The sequence below is a fragment of the Triticum dicoccoides genome, chromosome 7B (assembly GCF_002162155.2).
Source record: "Triticum dicoccoides isolate Atlit2015 ecotype Zavitan chromosome 7B, WEW_v2.0, whole genome shotgun sequence".
Lineage (NCBI taxonomy): Eukaryota > Viridiplantae > Streptophyta > Magnoliopsida > Poales > Poaceae > Triticum > Triticum dicoccoides.
The window spans coordinates 409,937,487-409,959,431 of NC_041393.1; the positions used below are offsets into that span (position 1 = coordinate 409,937,487).

The window sequence follows — 21,945 nt, forward strand, 5'->3', positions numbered from 1 at the left end:
CGACAAGCAGCAAACAGAAACACCATCACCACTTGGTACTTGGCAACATAGAACTTGACAACATAGAACTTGACATGAAACAAATCAAGTTTAGTACATGCTTTAAATCCAGCAGCAAACAACAAACATTAAGGTCTCACACTCTCACTCTCAGTTCTCAATTCTCAAGTCTCAAGTCACAAATCAAAAGCAAAAGATGATAACTAAAACAGCATACATTCAACATGATTTTAGTTCAGCCATGAGTAGACGTGGATGTCACTTTGTTGGTCGACTTGCACACTTGTTTGACTTGGCCGTGGAAGAAGCAACAACACCACCATTGAACTTGCTCTTTCCCTTCACCTTGTCACCAAATTCTTCAATCAACTCTACAACAAGTCAAGTATTCAATCAAATTTCATAATCTGCTAGCTATGGTGATATACTGATAGTGAGAAATGCAATGTGATTTTGTTGAGATCTACTAGCTAGGTCTAGTTAATGAAGAAGTTTGTCAAGTCATGCATATAAAGTTCTCCATACATTGGTTTGGTACTGATGCATGTCATGCATAGTAATATCTCTACAATAAAAAAACAAATGTATTGACAAGTTGGCTGATTGTTTTACCTTTTTCTAGCACTTCTAATTCTTCCAAGTTCTCCTTGATGTCGACCGGGTTTGTTGACCTTCTCAGCCAGTCTTGCGTACAAACTAAAGCTTGCACCATAAATGGAGTTAGAGATGTCCTAAAGTCATCAAGTATGCGTCCACTTGTGCTAAAGGCAGACTCGGAAGCCACAGTTGTAATGGGGATAGCAAGAATATCACGAGCCATATTTGCCAAGATTGGAAACCTAGATGAATTCTCTTTCCACCATCCTAGGATGTCAATTTTTTTGTCAGGGTCTTCAGAGTCTTCGGCAAGGTATTTTTCAAGCTCAGATTTACTACTTGCACTTCCTCCACTACTATTTTGCCTCAACCTACTTGCAATTACTTCCTTCATCATACTTGCTTCTCCTCCTCCTCCTTCTATTGTTACTTGGCTAATGGCTGGTGTTGTTGGTTCTGGTGTAGTCAATCTTACTCAGTATTCTTCAAACAACTCGCGAACACATTTGTTGACAACATACCACACCTTCTCTCCAGACTCAACACCAAATATTTCCAAAGTAGTGAGCCTAGTGAAATCAGAAAGCTTATACCTTGGATCAAGAGCTGCAGCAATAAAAATGAGAAAGTTGAGATTTTCCTTCTCCTTATCCTCCTTCTCCTTCTTCTTCCCTTTCCCTCTTTCATTTACAATAGGACCCTTCTCCTTCGCCTTCTCATTCTCATGCCAAGACCCCCAGTATTTGTCAAACTTTTCTTTCATCCTCTCTGCCATAGCTTTTTGCAAAGGATCTGTACTGCTCATCCTCTCATCCTCTCTGTCACTACCATATATCCATCTTGCTGCTGAGAAGTCCAACAATCAGTGGTTACAAACACACTTCCACAATTCTCTTTGAAAAACTTTTTCAACTTGCATTTCTCATCTAGATAGATTTTGACAGTGTCCCTGGTACAAGTTCTTCTTGATGGTGGACTAAAGCGGGGGCAAGCGACTGAAATGAACTTTCTGAATCCAGATTTCTCACCAAATGCAAAAGGCAGTTCATCCTCTATGACCATCACAGCAAATGCCTTCCTAACTTTTTCTGCATCATATCTCCAAGTATTAATGCCATCTCCTGGAGTTGCTTGCAAAGTGGTCTAATTTGGATCCATTTTCTTATTTGGATTGCGCTTGCATGTACCAAAGTGCCTGCGCATTGCTGTTGTCCCATTGATTGATGTAGTAGCTTGAATTGGTTGGTCACAATACTTGCATTTTCCTTCCTTTACTAACCCCTTGTCATCAAAAACTTTGGTAAAATGCTCCCAGATTTTTGATCTTGACGCCATTTGCTTCCGTCCTTTTGGCTTGTCATCTTGAGCAGCTTTTGGATTGGCACCTTCACCAACTTTTGCTTCTGTATCTTCATCTTCAATGATGCTACGTAAGAATGATTCGTCTCCTGCTTCTGCAGCCGCTGCTTCTGCATCTGCTTCTGCATCTACCTCTGCATCTAGACTCATAAATGCATCGTCTTTGTCCTTCAATCCCTCATCATGTTCAGATTCCAGTATAGAAAGCATCTAAAAAAACAGGTTACTCCTTACTGAACCATTTATTCATCTAATGGTACAGAGGAACATATAAACTAACAAAAATATACTACTTATAGCCTAGTTAGTACATAAAGCAGCATGGCACGAATCTGTCATGAATATATACAAGCCAAAAAAGGCAAGCCACTATATCAACCTTAATTTGAACATCACAGAACTTGAACAATATAATTGATTCAATAAAATAATAACAATCTAGACATCACATATGCACATAGAGAGATGAAGTATCTTGCTTACCTTCAGGATTCAGCTGCAAGGTACAACACCGGAAGAACAGCAGGCAGCGACCCGGCACCAACCTCGAAGAGGACGAGAGGTGGTGACGAACTGCAGCAGTGAGGAGATGGAGCACCGTCGGTGGATGTCCCCGTCACTGGCAGTGGAGCGACGAAAGAGGGTCGGGCTTGGCGGCGTGACGCAAGGGGCACGGTGGTCGCGGATGGTGGTCGGCTCGTCGTCACCGGTCAGGGCAGCAGCTCGGGGCGCCGGTCCTCGTCGCTCATCGGTCAGAGGCGCGCGGCGCTCCTTGGTCACGGCTGACATCTCACGGCATCGCGCCACAGCGAGGGACGACGGCTAGGGTTCGTGGTGGGAGAGAAAAGAGGAATTGTGCAAAGCGGGCGGCGGCGGCTAGGTTCTGTGAATCGATTGCATCGTGAGGTGAGGACGAGGTGTGTTTGTGTGTTATCTCACTTGTGAGTTGTGAGTTGTGACCTTGGGCTGGCCAGATGGGCTGTAGCCTGTACGTACTTACTACTCCTATGTATGGGCTTTTCTAAATTCGGTCTATACGGGCTATTCGGTCCACAACATCAGATGACCGATCTGACTGTAACTAGTTCGGTCATACAGTAGTGCAGACCGTTTTTTATTCGGTCTTATTTAGTTCGGTCATTTTGGGTTCGGTCTCGGTCTTTTCGGGTTCGGTCTTCGGTCTTCAGTTTTTATGCTCGGGGCGAGGCACAACCCACCTGGGCGCGTCAGGGAGCCCAGGAGCGCCCTGGTGGGTTGTGCTCACTCAGGCCCACCTTCGGTGCCCATCTTCTGGTATATAGGTCATTTTGACCTAGAAAAAAATAAGGAGAGGACTTTTGGGACGGAGCGCCGCCGTCTCTAGGCGGAACTCGGGCAGGAGCATTTTTGCCCTCCGGTGGAATGATTCCGCTGGGGGAACTTCCCTCTCGAAGGGGGAAATCATCGTCATTGTCATCACCAATAACTCTACCATCTTGGGGAGGGCAATCTCCATCAACATCTTCAACAACACCATCTCATCTCAAACCCTAGTTCATCTCTTGTATTCAATCTTGTTACCGAAACTATAGATTGGTGCTTGTGGGTGACTAGTAGTGTTGATTATATCTTGTAGTTGATTACTATATGGTTTATTTAGTGGAATATTATATGTTTAGATCCAATATGTTATTTAATACCCCTCTGATCTTGAGCATGAGTATCATTTGTGAGTAGTTACTTTTGTTCTTGAGGTCACGAGAGAAATCATGTTGCAAGTAATCATGTGAACTTGATATGTGTTTGATATTTTGATAGTATGTATGTTGTGATTCCCTCAGTGGTGTCATGTGAACGTCGACTACATGACACTTCACCATATTTGGGCCTAAGGGAATGCATTATGGAGTAACAAGTAGATGATGGGCTGCGAGAGTGACAGAAGCTTAAACCCCAGTTTATGCGCTATTCCGTAAGGGACCGATTGGATCCAAAAGTTTAATGTTATGGCTAGAATCTATCTTAATACTTTTCTCTTAGTTGCGTATGCTTGCGGGAGGGTTAATCATAAGTAGGAGGCTTGTTCAAGTAAGAACAACACCTAAGCACCAGTCCACGCACATATCAAATTATCAAAGTAGCAAACACAAATCGAAACAACATGATGAAAGTGACTAGATGAAATTCCTGTGTACCCTCAAGAACGCTTTGCTTATCATAAGAGACTGTTTTGGCCTGTCCTTTGCCTCAAAAGGATTGGGCTACCTTGCTGCACTTTTTTTACTACTATCGTTACTTGCTCGTTACAAATTATCTTGTTATCAAACTACTCTGCTACTTATAATTTCAGCACTTGCAGACATTACCTTGCTGAAAACCACTTGTCATTTCCTTCTGCTCCTCGTTGGGTTCGACACTCTTACTTATCAAAAAGAGCTACAATTGATCCCCTATACTTGTGGGTCATCAACGTCCTTCACAGAGAAACCAATGTCATCAAATTCAACAGTGAGAGGATTGTCACGTGCAAGACGACGAACAGAGACAAGATTTTTAACTAGGTCAAGTGAAACAAGAACATTAGTCATATTAATTGGCATGGAATTAGAAGGAAAGAAACTATGACTGACATGAGTAATGGGCATGGAAGAACCGTCACCGAGGGTGATGCGGTTTGAGGTAGTGACAGGAAAGGAGGAAGCAAGGTTACCGGGGTGCGATGGGCGGTAGCCCCTGTGTCCATGTACCAATCGTCGCTGCCTCCATAGTTAGAGGGGGACGGCACCGAGTGCAGCGCGGCAAGAAGTGCGGGATCCCACGGGGCCGGCGGGAGGGGGTAGCCTCCGGGCTGAACCGGCGCAGGGGGCGGCGCATAGCCGCCGGGCTGTGGGTAGGCGCCGGCCGAGGGAGGCGCGGGCAGCTGCGGGTAGTCGCCCCCACCCGCGTGGTAGGGAGCGGCGGCGAAGTGCGTCTGGGCCCGGCGGGGTGCGGACCGAGGATGCCCGGAGCCCGTGGGACCGGCATGTGGTAAGCATGGACCACGCCGGTCCATGGGTTGGCGTCGACGGTCCAGGGCAAGGAGGGCTGGTGTTGGCGTGGTGTCCCCGTACCCCGGCTGCTACTGCTGCTGGTGTGGTGGCCCGGAGCGGCCGCCTCCTCGGTGCCGGTTGCGCCGACTGCCACCGCCCCCCCCTGTTGCTGCTGCTGCTGAGGGGCGGGTGGCGCGGGCGGGGTCGACGGGAGGGGGAAGTACCCTCATACGTCTCCGTCGTATCTATAATTTTTGATTGTTCCATGCCAATATTCTTCAACTTTCATATACTTTTGGCAACTTTTTATACTATTTTTGGGACTAACATATTGATCCAGTGCCCAGTGCCAGTTCCTGTTTGTTGCATGTTTTATGTTTCGCAGAAACCCAATATCAAACGGAATCCAAACGGGATAAAAACGGACGGAGAATTATTTTGGAATATTTGGGATTTTCCGGAGGAAGAATCAACGCGAAATGGTGCCCGAGGTGGCCACGAGACAGGGGGCGCGCCCACCCCCCGTGGGCGCGCCTGGCACTCTCGTGGGCCACCCGTAAGGGAGTTGACGCTCTTCTTTTGCCGCAAGAAAGCTAATTTTATGAGAAAAATCTAGGCGACAGATTCACCCCAATCGAAGTTACGGATCTCCGGATATAAAAGAAATAGTGAAGGGGCAGAATCTGAGAACGTAGAAACAGAGAGATAGATCCAATCTTGGAGGAGCTCTCGCCCCTCCCAAGCCATGGGAGCCAAGGACCAGAGGGGAAACCCTTCTCCCATCTAGGGAGAAGGTCAAGGAAGAAGAAGAAGAAGAATAAGAAGAAGGGGGGCTCTCTCCCCCTTGCTTCCGGTGGCGCCGGAACGCCGTCGGGGGCCATCATCATCACCGCAATCTTCAACAACACCTCCATCATCTTCACCAACATATCCATCACCTTCCCCCATCTATATTCAGCGGTCCACGCTTGCTAATAGTTCCAATCATAAGTGCATAGAATTCCAAATCAGGGATGACATGCTAGCTGTGGCCTCTCCCACATAATACTTGCTATCGGTCTAGTAACATAGTCAATTGCTTAGGGACAATTCCACAACTCCTACCACCACTTTTCCACACTCGCTATATTTACTTTATTGCATCTTTATCTAAATAGCCCCTACTTTTTATTTAGGTGTTCTCTATTATCTTGCAAACCTATCCTATCACACCTACAAAGTACCTCTAGTTTCATACTTGTTCTAGGTAAAGCGAACGTCAAGCGTGCGTAGAGTCGTATCAGTGGCCGATAGGACTTGAGAGAGTATTTGTTCTACCTTTAGCTCCTCCTTGGGTTCGACACTCTTACTTATCGAAAGAGGCTACAACTATCCCGTATACTTGCGAGTTATCAAGACCTTTTTCTGGCGCCGTTGCTGGGGAGTCATAGCGTGGGGTGAATATTCTCGTGTGTGCTTGTTTGCTTTATCACTAAGTAAGTTTTATTTGTTGTTCTAAGTTGTTATCTATCTTTAGTTATGGGTAGAACGCAAAATACCAAAAAAATAGTTGTACCTACTGAACCAATGGTTGAAGAACCACTCAAAATCTATCACGGTCCTGAAGCTTTTTACTTGGATCATCTTCGATCCCTTTGTGCTCGTGCTGAATCTCCCACTAGCTTAGTTGAGGGAAAAAATTTAGATGAGCATGCTTGTTTTGTGCGACACCGTATATCTGAAAAGGGGAAACTTTTACTGGATCTTCATCGTTTGCAATGCTATGCTTGGAATTTATGTGAAATATATGATGTTACTTGTTGTTCTGAAAACCCTAAGAAACACCTTCCCTATCAATGTGAGTTTATTGATAATGGGATCGTATCTCCGTATGCTAAGGGTGTTTATAATTACTATGATGTTCAACAAATTGAAGAATTTGTTGCTTTTGAGGGTGCTTATGAAATTGCTTCTTTGATTGAAAAGTATGATGCTACTCTCTACAAATCTGAAAATTTTGCCATACTTGAATATTGTTATGATAATTATGCTTCTAATGCCTATGTTAAATTGTATATTGAGAAATTCTCCGCTATCCAAGAAGAGACTAATATTTTGCAGGAAGCTATGGAAGAAGAAATTGATGAAACTGTGAGCTCATTAGATGAAAAAGATGATGAGGAGAGCGAAGAACAAAAGGAGGAAGAGCGGATTGATCACCCGTGCCCACCTTCTAATGAGAGTAACTCTTCAACTCATACATTGTTTAATTCCTCTTCGTGCTTATCGAAGGATGATTGCTATGATCCCTTGAATTTGTTTGAAATATCCCTTTTTGATGATGCTTACTATGCTTGTGGCCAAGATGCCAATATGAATTATGCTTATGGAGATGAACTTGCTATAGTTCCTTATGTTAAACATGAAATTGTTGCTATTGCACCCACACATGATAGTCCTATTATCTTTTTGAATTCTCCCAACTACACTATATCGGAGAAGTTTGTGCTTATTAAGGATTATATTGATGGGTTGCCTTTTACTACTACACATGATGATTTTGATAGATATAATATGCATGTGCTTGCTGCTCCTACTCGCAATTATTATGAGAAAGGAACTATATCTCCACCTCTCTATGTTTCCAACACGAGAGAATTGCAAGAAACTGCTTATACTATGCATTGGCCTTTACTATGTGTGCATGAATTGTTCTTTTATGACATGCCGATGCATAGGAAGAGAGTTAGACTTCGTCATTGCTTGATATATGTTACTTTGTGCTCACTACTAAATTACAAATCATTGTTAATTAAAATTGGCTTTGATATACCTTGGGATTCAGGTGGATCCATTACTTGAGCACTAAATGCCTAGCTTAATGGCTTCAAAGAAAGCACTGTCAGTGAGACAACCCGGAAGTTTTAGAGAGTCATTTATTTTTGTTGAGTGCTTTTATATAGTTTAAAAACAGAAAATAAATAAAGAGGGGAACCTAAAGACTTTTCAAAAAGGAAAGTCAAAGTGAGAAAGACAAGCATTATTGAAGTGGGAGCTAGCCTTGAACTTTGTTCATGCTCACGGAAACTTTGTGAATCTTGATTACGGAAACTTTTCAACAAAAATAATTATCCCCTTGTACAATTCCATTGTTTTATAAAAATAATGTGCTTAGGTTTGCCTTTAGGATGTTTACAATGCTTGTTGGTTTGTACGGTGCAGGACAGAAACTTTGGCTGTAGTGCGCGATTTTACATTTTCAACTGAAACATCAATTGGTTCTGATTCCTTTGGAAATGTCTTGCTACACAACTTTTTTATTTTTCCTAATTTTGGTAGAATTTTTGGGGTACCACAAGTATGGTGGATGTTCAAATTGCTACAGACTGTTCTGTTTTTGACAGATTCTGTTTTTGATGCATAGTTAGCTTGTTTTGATGAATCTATCAATTTTTATCAGTGGATCAAGCCATAGAAAAGCCAATTACAGTAGACACAATGCAAAAACAAAATATGAATTGGTTTTCAACAGCACTTAGAGTGGTGATTTGCTTTATTATACTAACGGATCTTACCGAGTTTTCTGTTGAAGTTTTGTGTGGATGTAGTGTCTAATCGAGGATGTCTCGATATGAGGAAAAGGAAGAGAGGCAAGAGCTCAAGATTGGGGATGCCTGAGGCACCCCAAGTAAATATTCAAGGATACTCAAGTATCTAAGCTTGGGGATGCCCCGGAAGGCATCCCCTCTTTCTTCAACAAGTATCGGTATGTTTTCGAATTCGTTTCGTTCATGCATTATGTGCAAGTCTTGGAGCGTCTTTTGCATTTAGTTTTCATTTTTCTTTTATGCACCGTGCTGGTATGAGATATTCCTTGGTTGATTTCTAGAATGCTCATTTCACTTCACTTAAATCTTTTGAGTATGGCTTTACGGAATGCTTCATGTGCTTCACTTATATCATTTGAAGTTTGGATTGCATGTTTCTCTTCACATAGAAAACCGCCATTTGTAGAATGTTCTTTTGCTTCACTTATAATTGTTAGAGCGTGGGCATACCTTTTTTAGAAATAATAACTCTCCTGCTTCACTTATATCAATTTAGAGAGATGACAGGAATTGGTCATTCACATGGTTAGTCATAAAATCCTACATAAACTTGTAGATCGCTGAATATGATATGTTTGATTCCTTGCAATAGTTTTGCGATACAAAGGTGGTGATATTAGAGTCGTGCTAGTTGAGTAATTGTGAAATTGAGAAATACTTGTGTTGAGGTTTGCAAGTCCCGTAGCATGCACGTATGGTGAACCGTTATGTAACGAAGTTGGAGCATGAGGTGGTTTTTTTATTGTCTTCCTTATGAGTGGTAGTCGGGGACGAGCGATGGTCTTTTCCTACCAATCTATCTGTCTAGGGGCATGCGTAGTAGTACTTTGCTTCGAGGGCTAAGTAGACTTTTGCAATAAATATGAGTTCTTTATGACTAATGTGAGTCCATGGATATACGCACACTCACCCTTTCACTTTGCTAGCCTCTATTGTGCCGCGCAACTTTCGCCGGTATCATGAACCCATTATTTACCTTCCTCAAAACAGCCACCATACCTACCTATTATGGCATTTTCATAGCCATTCCGAGATATATTGCTATGCAACTTCCATCATCATCATATACATGACTCGAGCATTCATTGTCATATTGCTTTGCATGATCGTAAGATAGCTAGCATGATGTTTTCATGGCTTGTCCGTTTTTTTGATGTCATTACTATGCTAGATCATTGCACATCCCGGTACACCGCGGAAGCATTCATATAGAGTCATATCTTTATTCGAGATATCGAGTTGTAATATTGAGTTGTAAGTAAATAAAAGTGTGATGATCATCATTATTAGAGCATTGCCCCAGTGAGGAAAGGATGAAGGAGACTATGATTCCCCCACAAGTCGGGATGAGACTCTGGACTTTATGAAAAATAAAAGAGGCCAAAGAAGCCCAAATAAAAAAAGAGGCCAAAGAAGCACACCAAAAAGAAAGAAAAAAAATGAAAAAATGAAAAAGAAAAAGATAAAAATGAGAGAAAAATAGAGAAGGGGCAATGTTACTATCCTTTTACCACACTTGTGCTTCAGAGAAGCACTATGTTCTTCATATAGAGAGTCTCTTGAGTTATCACTTTCATATACTAGTGGGAATTTTCATTATAGAACTTGGCTTGTATATTCCGATGATGGGCTTCCTCAAACGCCCGAGGTCTTCATGAGCAAGCAAGTTGGATGCACACCCACTTAGTTTCCAGTTTGAGCTTTCATACACTTATAGCTCTTAGTGCATCCGTTGCATGGCAATCCCTACTCACTCACATTGATATCTATTGATGGGCATCTCCATAGCCCGTTGATACACCTAGTTGATGTGATACTTTCTTCTCCCTTTTTGTCCTCACAACCACCACCAAATACCACCATAGTGCTATGTCCATGGCTTGCGCTCATGTATTGCGTAAGAGTTGAAAAAGTTGAAGCGCGTTAAAAAGTATGAACCAATTGCTCGGCTCGTCATCGGGGTTGTGCATGATTTGAATGCTTTGTGTGATGAAGATGGAGCATAGCCAGACTATATGATTTTGTAGGGATGAGCTTTCTTTGGCTATGTTATTTCGATAAGACATAATTGCTTGGTTGGTATGCTTGAAGTATTATTGTTTTTATGTCAAATGATAGACTATTGCTTTGAATCACTTGTATCTTAATATTCATGCCATGATTAGACACATGATCAAGATTATGCTAGGTAGCATTCCACATCAAAAATTATCTTTTTTATCATTTACCTACTCGAGGACGAGCAAGAATTAAGCTTGGGGATGCTGATACGTCTCCGTCGTATCTATAATTTTTGATTGTTCCATGCTAATATTCTTCAACTTTCATATACTTTTGGCAACTTTTTTATACTATTTTGGGACTAACATATTGATCCAGTGCCCAGTGCCAGTTCCTATTTGTTGCATGTTTTATGTTTCGCAGAAACCCAATATCAAACGGAATCCAAACGGGATAAAAACGGATGGAGAATTATTTTGGAATATTTGGGATTTTTTGGAGGAAGAATCAACGCGAAATGGTGCCCGAGGTGGCCACGAGACAGGGGGGCGCGCCCACCCCCCTGGGCGCGCCTGGCACTCTCGTGGGCCACCCGTAAGGCGGTTGACGCTCTTCTTTTGCTGCAAGAAAGCTAATTTTATGAGAAAAATGTGGGCGAAAGATTCACCCCAATCGGAGTTACGGATCTCCGGATATAAGACAAACGGTGAAGGGGCGGAATCTGAGAACGCAGAAACAGAGAGATAGATCCAATCTCGGAGGGGATCTCGCCACTCCCAAGCCATGGGAGCCAAGGACCAGAGGGGAAACCCTTCTCCCATCTAGGGAGAAGGTCAAGGAAGAAGAATAAGAAGGAGGGCTCTCTCCCCCTTGCTTCCGGTGGCGTCGGAACGCCACCGGGGGCCATCATCATCACCGCGATCTTCAACAACACCTCCATCATCTTCACCAACATCTCCATCACCTTCCCCCATCTATATTCAGCGGTCCACTCTCCCGTAACCCGTTGTACCCTCTACTTGAACATGGTGCTTTATGCTTCATATTATTTTCCAATGATGTGTTGCCATCCTATGATGTCTGAGTAGATTTTCGTTGTCCTATTGGTGGTTGACGAATTGCTATGATTGGTTTAATTTGCTTGTGTTTATGTTGCTGTCCTATTGTGCCCTCCGTGTTGCGCAAGCGTGAGGGATTCCCGCTGTAGGGTGTTGCAATACGTTCATGATTCGCTTATAGTGGGTTGCTAGAGTGACAGAAGCTTAAACCCGAATAAGGGGATTGTTGCATATGGGATTGAAGGGGGACCAATATATCTTAATGCTATGGTTGGGTTTTTACCTTAATGAACATTAGTAGTTGCGGACGCTTGCTAATAGTTCCAATCATAAGTGCATAGAATTCCAAGTCAGGGATGACATGCTAGCTGTGGCCTCTCCCGCATAATAATTGCTATCGGTCTAGTAACGTAGTCAATTGCTTACGGACAATTCCACAACTCCTACCACCACTTTTCCACACTCGCTATATTTACTTTATTGCATCTTTATCTAAACAACCCCTACTTTTTATTTACATGTTCTTTATTATCTTGCAAACCTATCCTATCACACCTACAAAGTACCTCTAGTTTCATACTTGTTCTAGGTAAAGCGAACGTCAAGCGTGCGTAGAGTCGTATTAGTGGTCGAAAGGACTTGAGAGAGTATTTGTTCTACCTTTAGCTCCTCGTTGGGTTCGACACTCTTACTTATCGAAAGAGGCTACAACTATCCCGTATACTTTAGGGTTATCATACCCCGCTGGCGCCGGCGGGCGCGGATGAGGCGAGGCGAGGCGGGCGTAGGCGCCCCGCGAGATGTCCCAGCGGTGAGGGTGGTGTAATGAACACGAGCCTTGACCTTCTTCATCCGGCGTTCCTCCAAGCGTAGATACGCGGCGATGGAGTGGAAGGTCGGGTTCGGCAGCAAGGTGAGGTTGGAGGCCGCGTTGCCGAAGTCCTCGTGGAGGCTGACATTGAGGGTGCTAAGCATGAGATCGTCAAACACCTTGCCGCCGATGTCGCGGAGCTCGTCAGCGAGCCGCTTGAGGCGCATGCAGTAGTCAGCGATGGAGGAGTCATCTTGGTGGCACCCAAAAAATTCCTGCTGCAAAAACACAAGACGTTGAAGCTTATTGTCGGTGAAGAGGGCGTTAATCTTGGTCCACATGGCACACACGTCGTCATCCTCCGAGACGACCGTGTGGAAGATGTCCGGCGAGACGGTGAGGTAGAACCACCGAAAGAGGGAGGCCTCAATGACCGCCCAGTCCAGATCGCCTGCCATGAAATCGCCATCAACGGTCCCGTCGACGTGCTCGAGGAGGTGGTACTCGCAGAAGACAAGTTTGAAGTAGGTCTTCCACGCGTAGTACGAGGAGTTGGATTGGTCGAGCTTGATGGGGACGTAGGTGTGAATGTCAAGATCGGGAACGGCGGTGGCGTCGGGCTCGGGACCGGCGAACAGATTCGAGTTGCTGGAGTAGGGGGACGCCATGGAGCTGCGACGACAAGTGGAGGGTGTCGGCGGCTCGAGAGGGTTGGGGGCTAGCGGCGGCGGCGCGGGTTTAGGGTTTTGAAGGGTGGCGCGCGGCGGCTAGGATGGGAGGGGCGTGGTGCAGCGGCGGGAGAGGGAGGGGCGGCGGCGGCGGCAAGGAGGGGATGCGGTGCGGCGGCGGCGGCGACTGTAGGGTGGCGGCGGCAGGATTAGGCGGAAGCACTGATACCATGTTAGTTGGAAGGAGGAGATTGCATGCATCGATAATTCATTGATCGTGTGCATGATGCATATATATAGGTACAGAATGGATCGGTCTCTACTTGTCTCCCAAGATGTACAAATATACGAAGGGGGGAGAGAGAGATACAGCGGTATAAATATAGATCCAAGTCATGTACACATGGAGTGGACAATGTACGCTCAACACTCTAGGTTTTGTTTCTTTCTGATTTTCTTAGATTTCATTTTTCTTTGATGTATAGCTTTGTTTCTTTTTTCCGTTGAACCTTTTGGTTCAACATACTCTGTACTATTTATTTGAAAATCAAGAAAAATAAGCAGGAGAGTCCTGTCCTCCTAAAAAAGGGAAAGAAAGAAGAGGAACGAGAGTAGAGAGGAAAAAGGAGCGTGCAAACGTGGTGGTGCTGCTAATGGACTGGACGGGCCACAAATGCATAGGTATTACTAAAAAAACTCAAAACCCTGGGTGGGCCACGACCTGGTTTGGCCCCTATGTAGCTCCGCCCAGTGCATCGAACATCGAATAATTCTTAGTTCTTATGTTTTTATCATACTTATTTGAATTCTTAGTTCATCTAGACCATATGTTGTGTTAGAATTGGAATGGTTATATGGAGAACATTATTTTCTTACATATTTGAATTGTATGCACCTTTTTTTTGCAGGAAAAAATTGGAAGTTTTATTCCCTAACTGTTTAAGTTTATAATTAATATATTGTGATAAGTCTAAAACAATTTTGAAGATTGACAAAATGAACTTTTTAGGACAGAGAATATGCTAGACGAGCAAAAATTTAGGAAGAAAGGGTTTTGCACTTTTAGGATAGGCATGTGCTGTTGCACACCATCTTCCGTGTCACCAAAAAGGAGAAGCAGGTCATATCATCCGGCATCGGTGTTCCAGCAAACCCGTAGTCGCGTAGTACTAGTTTGGCATCATCGCATTGGTTTAGCTCATGGGTGGCTGATGAGTGATGGCTATATCCCAATCATGCAGCCAACCTTACATGCACCATCACATGGCCATGTGCAAGGCAAAAATGCGTAGCTAATAGCTTCATTATCGACGGTCCAATAAAATGGAACCCGAGCCGAAAGGGATAAAATTGAAAATGATGCCAACTATAGTACTGTACTGTGCACGCGCATCATCATGGCCATTGTATGTTGGCGCTCTCTTTAACAGTCGCCGATTGACGCAGGTAAATTCGTATAAGAAAAACAGGAAGAGCTAACGGTGTCGATTTCATATACTCTAGTACTACTACCGCATCTGAGAACGTAGAGGGAGGGACAAATATTCAAACGTGCACTTTACGTGTGACACGGGATTCAAGATAGAAAACGAGGCCGAACCACTTTTCTGTAACAGACTATGCCGAAAACCCACCATATCGGCATCGGCTGTATCCCAGTGTCAGGTTGCAGTTTCGATCATACAGGCGTGCAAAGAGAGAGAGAGAGAGATGCACGAGAGAGAGAGAGAGAAAAACAAAGTGCCAAAGCTGCACGTACTCCATGCCGCTGTCACTTTAACCCATTTTACCCAAGCACAGTAATTACCTCGCAAAAAATATTACGTAGCACATCAGTTAAACAAAGGGTCATCAAGTACGCTCCGCTGCAAACCGCAGCTGCGCCACAAACACCAACCGATGACGGTGGGCCCGGCAAAACAAATTCCTCCCCTCCCCCACTGCCGAAAAGGGCGCCTTTACTGTAGAGTCCAAAGGACGTGCGCCCGGCGGTGGCCCGCATGGATTCGTGCCACGGCATTTTGCGGGGGGCGAGCGGCAGCCCCACGAACCTTCCGCCGTGGACCTCGTGCACCGGGCCGGCGCCGGCACACCTGGCGGTGTCCTTGCCCTCGGGGCCGGGGGACGCTAGTCGCCGTCGCCTCGTCGGTGCGGCCCCGTCGGTCCGGTCCTGGAGCGCCGGGTCCAGCGAGGCGCTTTCACCCGCCGCGGCAGAGGACATGACCGTTTCGAGCTACGCGTACAGAATGGACGCAGGTTTGCTGCAGGGATGATTAATGCTGCTGTCCCTCGTATGGACCCGGTGCATAGATAGAGTGATGGAAATCTCTTTGCTCCAAGGGAAAACAATGACAGTACTGTTTTTTTTCCTTTTTTGCGGGGGTACAGTATTTTTTTCTTAGCTGGACGGAAAAGTACGCCTTGGTATTTTCTTTCTTTAGATTTTAGAGAAGAGTGCGTCTTGGTACTTGAGTACTGGACTACTTTCAAGTTAACGAAAAAACAATACGTACTAGCGGTACTTGACCATTGTGGCTTATGGGGTTTCCCATTGTTTTCTTGCTTGTGGGTTTTCTTTTACTTTGCTTGTAAGCTTCAGCATTTTTAGACAGACGAGTAAAGAGTCTCCAGCACAAGGAACTTTCTTACAAAATGTATTACAACAGCAAAGAGAATACTGGATTTTGTAAATTATAGCAATTTTTACCAATTCGTTTCATTGTACCGTAGAGAAAACATAGTACTCGTGATTTAGACTTTGAGCACTGATGTGTGTGAAAGTATATGGCATGAACACGTAACAATAAAACCGTTGTATCAATGTTGCAAAAGTAAAAATGGCATGTGCCATTTTTGCTAAATTTGTAAGCGCGTTATAAGGGGAATCCTATTCAACATCATGCAGTGGAAACTATGAAAAAAAGACCGTGAAAGGGTAGTTATGTATATGTCTCTCTTTCTAAGTGTTACTAGTGATGGTGCACGTGCAGAGCCCATTTTACTAACATACTTTTTCCTTTTGACAAAAATAACTAACATACTCGAAAGATGAATCAAGGACATTTTCTTAACATCCACATGTATATTTTTTAATGAAATTTTACATGTTTCATACCTTTTACGTTATTGATGTGGAAGAAAAACTATATAAAAAGTGTTATGCATTTGTAAATAAACACTAGCAAATATTAATTTAATCATATTACAAGCACAATAACACTTTTAGCCCACAAATATCAACCATCACAAAAAAATGTTGAATTTAGGAATACATTTTGAAATTTGTCTATACAAAATCATGTGCATCTCAAGATCAATGGCATGATTTTTGCATTGAAGAAATATCACACGAAAGCATCAATGACATGTGACAAATGAATTAGGGCATAATCAATAGATAATACAATATGATTACAATATTATAAAAGTAGCACACAAGGATTCATTGTGCACGGCCATTTGATTAGAAAAATATGATACTCGCACTTGAGTAAAAAATAGGACAAGTCAAAGCAAGAGTAGCTCAACTTAGCTCGTGTCGCGGTTTCTTATGGTGAACCAACACATGAGGGTTCAAGTCTTAGATTTGCATTGGTAATCGTATTTTTGTGAATTTATTTCAAGCCTTCTGATCATGTGCTTTCAATGGAAGGAGACGTTCCCGTCGACTACGAAGACGTCTGTGAGTCCGTGACGGCTTGATCAATCTTAAGATGATGTGTAGGCTCAGTCTCTCGAAGGTGCTCGTGGAAGAGTAGGCGTGCGTGTGTAAATAGGGGGTGAGTGTCGGTGTGTATATATAAGCGGTTGCATTTGTACTGTGTTAAAAAAAACTTGAGTCGTGCCATTCATATTGATAGAGATATAAAAGTGTTTTTAAGTTTTTTGAGTTGTTTCAATTAGTATGGAAAACCACAGACCGGAAGTATATAAAAGATTTTATTGTCTTTAAATAAATGTTCGATCCCCCAAAAAAACTTATAAATCGACAGAAAGCAACTAGTACACTTTCCGCAAGCTCGAGGAGCCAAAAATCACGGAGGGGCATATCTATGAGCCGAGTCCACGCAGCACTGAGCGCCACTGCATTGCAGGTGAGCAGAGCAGACCAAGGCAAAAGCTCGCTCTCCCTCTCCCTCTCAGGCTCTCACACGGCTTTCCCTCTCTCTCTCTCTCTCCTCCCGTTCGAACTAGGAATCCGAGGTGAGCACGGGCAAAGCGATGGGCGCGGCCAGGCCGCATCACAGGGCGCCGCCGGGGCGCGTGCCCACGAGGTGCGTCGCCGCGCTCTGCGCCGCCTGCTTCCTCCTCGGCGTCTGCGTCGTCAACCGGTTCGCATTCACCCCCCACCCACCCAATCCGCCGTTTCTCCCGGATTTCTCGCTCTCTGCTCCTTACCCGCTCCCAATCTCTTCCTCTCGCCGCGAGCTGCTCCAATGCTCGTCGGTTTCCTGGGCGGAGGTGGTGACGTTTGCTCTACTTTTGCAGCTACTGGGCGGTCCCCGAGCCGCCGGATTGCCCAAACAAGGTAATGCGCCGCTCCGATTCAATCCCCTCTCTTCCGTTGATGTTTATCTGGCTGCGCATTGCCAACTGGCCCGGTTTTGCAGACGAATTCTGGCCGTTCGAGGGCTATGCTGAGCCAAGCACAAACCCGCGAAGTCGTCATGTAATGCCTGAACCTTGAGCTGCCATGAATCTTTCCTTCTGGTTTGGATTTGCTTATTCTGCTTCTGTTTGGCAGCGCGTTGGACAGAACGATATCGGACATCGAGATGCGCCTGGCTGCCGCCAGAGCCGCGCAGATGAGGAACCAAGGCGTGTCGCCGAGTGATTCAGCCGCTGACCACGGAAACATGCGACCTAGATTGCTTTTCGTCATGGGTATCATGACCACGTTCGGTAATCGGAGGCGCAGAGACTCTATCAGGAAGACGTGGATGCCACAAGGTAGAGCCTGTAAGACATGGTACTTCCAATTGTTTATGTTTCATTCATACCAGTTTTCTACCATCTAAATACGGTGCTCTGTCTCTAGGTGAGCGTTTGCGAAGGCTGGAGAAGGACAAGGGCATTGTCATGCGTTTTGTTATTGGACGAAGGTATGGTATGGCTGAGTTTAAAAATCTGGGAAAGAGATAGTCAATGTTCCTGCTTGACACGCTACTGAGTTTTGGTGCTTACATCTTGCAGTGCAAATCCTGGTCCTGACAGTGAAGTGGAGCGTGCCATGGATGCAGAAGATAAAGAATACAATGATATTCTTAGACTTGTATGCTGAGTCGACTACTTTCAACTACTTTAGCTTTTACCTTACCAATGACTAACAATATTGACGCCCTTTGCAGAATCACGTTGAAGGCCAGGATAGGCTTCCTTTGAAGATTCAGATGTTTCTTTCAAGTGTTCTGTCCACGTGGGATGCTGATTTCTATGTCAAAGTTGACGATGATGTTCATGTCAACATTGGTATGCCTACACTACACAGAACCCTTTGTTGCTGGTAAATGTTTCGCTGGTATTCTCATGCACTGAGGTTTTCTCTCTTAACACAGGTATTACCAGATCGATTTTGGCACGACATAGGTCAAAACCTCGGGTGTACATCGGCTGCATGAAATCCGGACCTGTGATTGCTAACAAGTAACACTCAAGAAACCCATATTGCCTCCAATTGATTAAAATATTAAACATATGGAGAAATGTGTCAGGCGAGAGCTTCCATTTTTTTTAATGACAATGCAAACTCGTGATATGAACTGTTGAGTGGTGTGGAGAAAGAAGTATCATCCGTCCGACAGTGGAAGTTAGTCATGCTATGTGCTAGCAAAGCAATTGTTTCATTTTTCAGATTGTTCATTCCTATTCTGATCGGATAATGAAAATAATGAGTTTTGCATTCTCTTATTTACAACTTACAAGGACAGGTCTTACTAGAGATGCTCCCAAATAGATGGTTTCATTTTACTGACATTTCTTCTAAAATTTGGAGTAATATAATGTGGTAATGCCTGCTTAATGTTCACAGTGAATCTAAATATTACGAACCAGATCATTGGAAGTTTGGGACTGCGGGTAACAACTACTTTAGGCACGCAACACGGCAGCTGTATGCTATAACAAGGGACTTGGCGACCTATGTATCAGCAAACAAGTGAGTCCTAAATTTCTGATGTGGATATGCAATGCCTGATAAAATGGATTACTTTACTGCTTCATCTCATATCTGTTTGACATCATTTTCAGGCATATCTTGCACAAATATACAAATGAAGATGTATCATTTGGTTCTTGGTTGATTGGGTTGGATGTTGAGCATGTTGATGAGAGAAGCCTTTGTTGTGGTATTCCTCCAGGTTGGCATCTCGCTTCTTTATTGTTGATTTTCCATTTTGCTTCAGCATACTGTCCTATTTTATCTAGATAATTATTGCATGCTCATTACGACATCGCTTAACCTGGAAGTTATATGCTTTACAGTACTATAAGTAGTTGAGCCAATCATTTTGAATTTTGTACTGAGAAAAGATGATACAATTGTCTTACCAAACTACAGTGTTTGTCTTACCAACTACAGTGTTTGTTAGCACATAGATTCAAGACTTGCCTTTACCACCTTTCTGTCCCCCAGCTCCCCAGAAGTTGCTCTTTACACCAAACATGTCGGCACATCACATGAATATTTCATTCCATCACATGAATATTTCATTCATCTGAATGTTACCATCACTTAGTGGTTACTACTTGATTACTTTTAACCTGAATGACCCTCAGAATAAGACAGACGCGAGTGCCTGTTGCTTGCAAATCTAGTGGGTGTTGACCTATCTTCTCTCTCAGTTACTCTTTTGTCGCTTGCACTTCAGTAGGCATGGACACAACACATGGCTCTATCTTTGTACAATGTGGTTAGTGACCATAAGTACAGTATTTTGTTTTTAGACCATCAGTACGTCATTCTTATATCTCTGACTCTGGGGATATATTTACTTCACCAACCATCATTGCCAGCCCTGGTATGTGTTGTGATAATGTGATGCAAAGTCTACCTGGCATTTGCTACCATCCAACATCAGTCAACCTGGCATTTGCTGCAATTGCAAAGCACTTCTGCTTGCTGTTCAGATTGTGGAAACATAAGGCAGGTGACGCACATTTTCATGTGCCATCTTCTCTGATCATGCAGACTGCGAATGGAAGGCGCAGGGTGGGAACCCATGTGGGGCGTCCTTCGACTGGAACTGCTCCGGCGTCTGCAATCCAGCAGAGAGAATGGAGGAGGTGCACCGGCGATGCTGGGAACATCGCGAGGCTGCTCTGCCACAAGCGCAGGAGTCTTGACAATCAAGGGGTGGTGGCATCCTTGTGCTGCTCCATGTAAACTCATGTAAATTATTCGGTAGACGCAGACGCAGCAGCTGTCGTGCCGTTGTCTGGGTTCTTGGAGCTACAAATTTTTGCCTTCCCACGCCGTGCATTTGCATGAATTGGAGGGAAAATTTGAACAGAGCTACTGCATAGTGAAGGTTTTGCATCGTGTATGTAAGATATCCGATATGTGAAAATGAATGCAGGAAAGCTCTGCAAATTGTGTTGTCATGATTTCCGATATGGTCACAATATCCCTGAAACGGAACACCTGTTTTCCTGAATTCTCAGTGTTGAGTATAATGTTTATTTAGGAAACATAGGATAGGGTAGGATTTATTCTACCTTGACTTGTACTATATATATATATATATATATATATATATATATATATATATATATATATATATATATATATATATATATATATATATATATATATATATGCCCATGAGGCTCAAGCAATACAATCAACAATTCCACCAAATCCCTCTCCCCCTTCTAACATGGTATCAGACTTACCTCCATCCTAAACCCTAGCCGTCGCCGCCTCTTCCGCACCCGCGCGCCGCCGGGGGCCGCGTCGCCTGTACCTAGGATTTGTCCGCCGGTCGTGTTGACCGGCTGCCCTAGAGAGTCATTTTCTTGAGCCATTGCTCCGGGTTTTTCTCTCTCTCACCGGTCATCTTGATCGGCGTTTTTTCTTTTGGTTTTCCGATCTATACTTGATCGGTTTGCGTCGCCCGCAGCCGCCGTCGACCCCCGTCGCGCGCCTCTACTCCAACACTGGCACGACCGACCGACATTTCCTCCGACCCGGCGGCCACGCGCGCCAAGGCAGCCCGTCAGGGGCCGTCGCGGCCCTGCTCCGACCGGATTCCTACATCGTCTCGACCCGGCGGCCTCGCGCGATGCGGCGGCCCATCACAGCCGTCGTTCGCGCACCGGCCCGCCCGTCGATCCATGCCGTCCATCGCCACCCGCCTCCGCCGCGTCTGCACGGCGGCCCTATGGTGTGCCTCGCTGGCCTCGTCCTCGGCTACGTCGAGCCAGCTGCGCTAGGCTCGTCGGATGCCTCGAGCTCGGGCGCCGCCGCTCTGTTGGTCGCTTGGGTCTTGTAAGTGCATCTAGTGCCACCCCTAGTTGGTTTTGGAGTATTGACAACAAACTTGATAAAGGGACTAATGTGTTTGTGAGAACTGAGGATAACACAAGTAATAGTCCATATTGATTCGGTTTACCTACCAGAGATGACCCCTAAAAATGTGTGAAGACATTGAAGACAATGGTGGTCTGTGAAGACATTCACATTGAAGACTATGACAGGAGAAGACATCGCATGAAGACTATGGAGTGCGAAGACATAGTTGTTTCGTAGCTTCCTTTTCTTCTTTGTTGAGTCATAGGAACCACCGCACTATTAAGTGGGGTCAAAGTGAACAAAGTCAGAGTGACTGATGTGATGCTCAACCAAATCCTATGTCTTCA

General features: G+C 44.5%; 1 protein-coding gene across 2 annotated transcripts; it reads left to right on the forward strand.

The window, feature by feature from the left end:
* The first annotated feature begins 17,175 nt into the window (after positions 1–17,175).
* Positions 17,176–20,691, forward strand: LOC119338167 (beta-1,6-galactosyltransferase GALT31A-like). Of its 2 annotated transcripts, none has more exons than XM_037610465.1 (11): positions 17,176–17,420; positions 17,578–17,617; positions 17,700–17,758; positions 17,834–18,048; positions 18,128–18,191; positions 18,283–18,361; positions 18,438–18,558; positions 18,645–18,732; positions 19,118–19,243; positions 19,336–19,445; positions 20,276–20,691. In XM_037610465.1, the coding sequence occupies exons 1-11, from the start codon at positions 17,311–17,313 to the stop codon at positions 20,428–20,430; spliced, it is 1,167 nt and encodes a 388-aa protein (XP_037466362.1). In that variant the 5' UTR covers positions 17,176–17,310; the 3' UTR covers positions 20,431–20,691. The 2 variants fall into 2 exon arrangements, with proteins under 2 accessions (XP_037466362.1, XP_037466363.1); XM_037610466.1 differs by having other exon boundaries at positions 17,178–17,420; positions 17,834–18,039.
* The last annotated feature ends 1,254 nt before the right edge of the window (positions 20,692–21,945 follow it).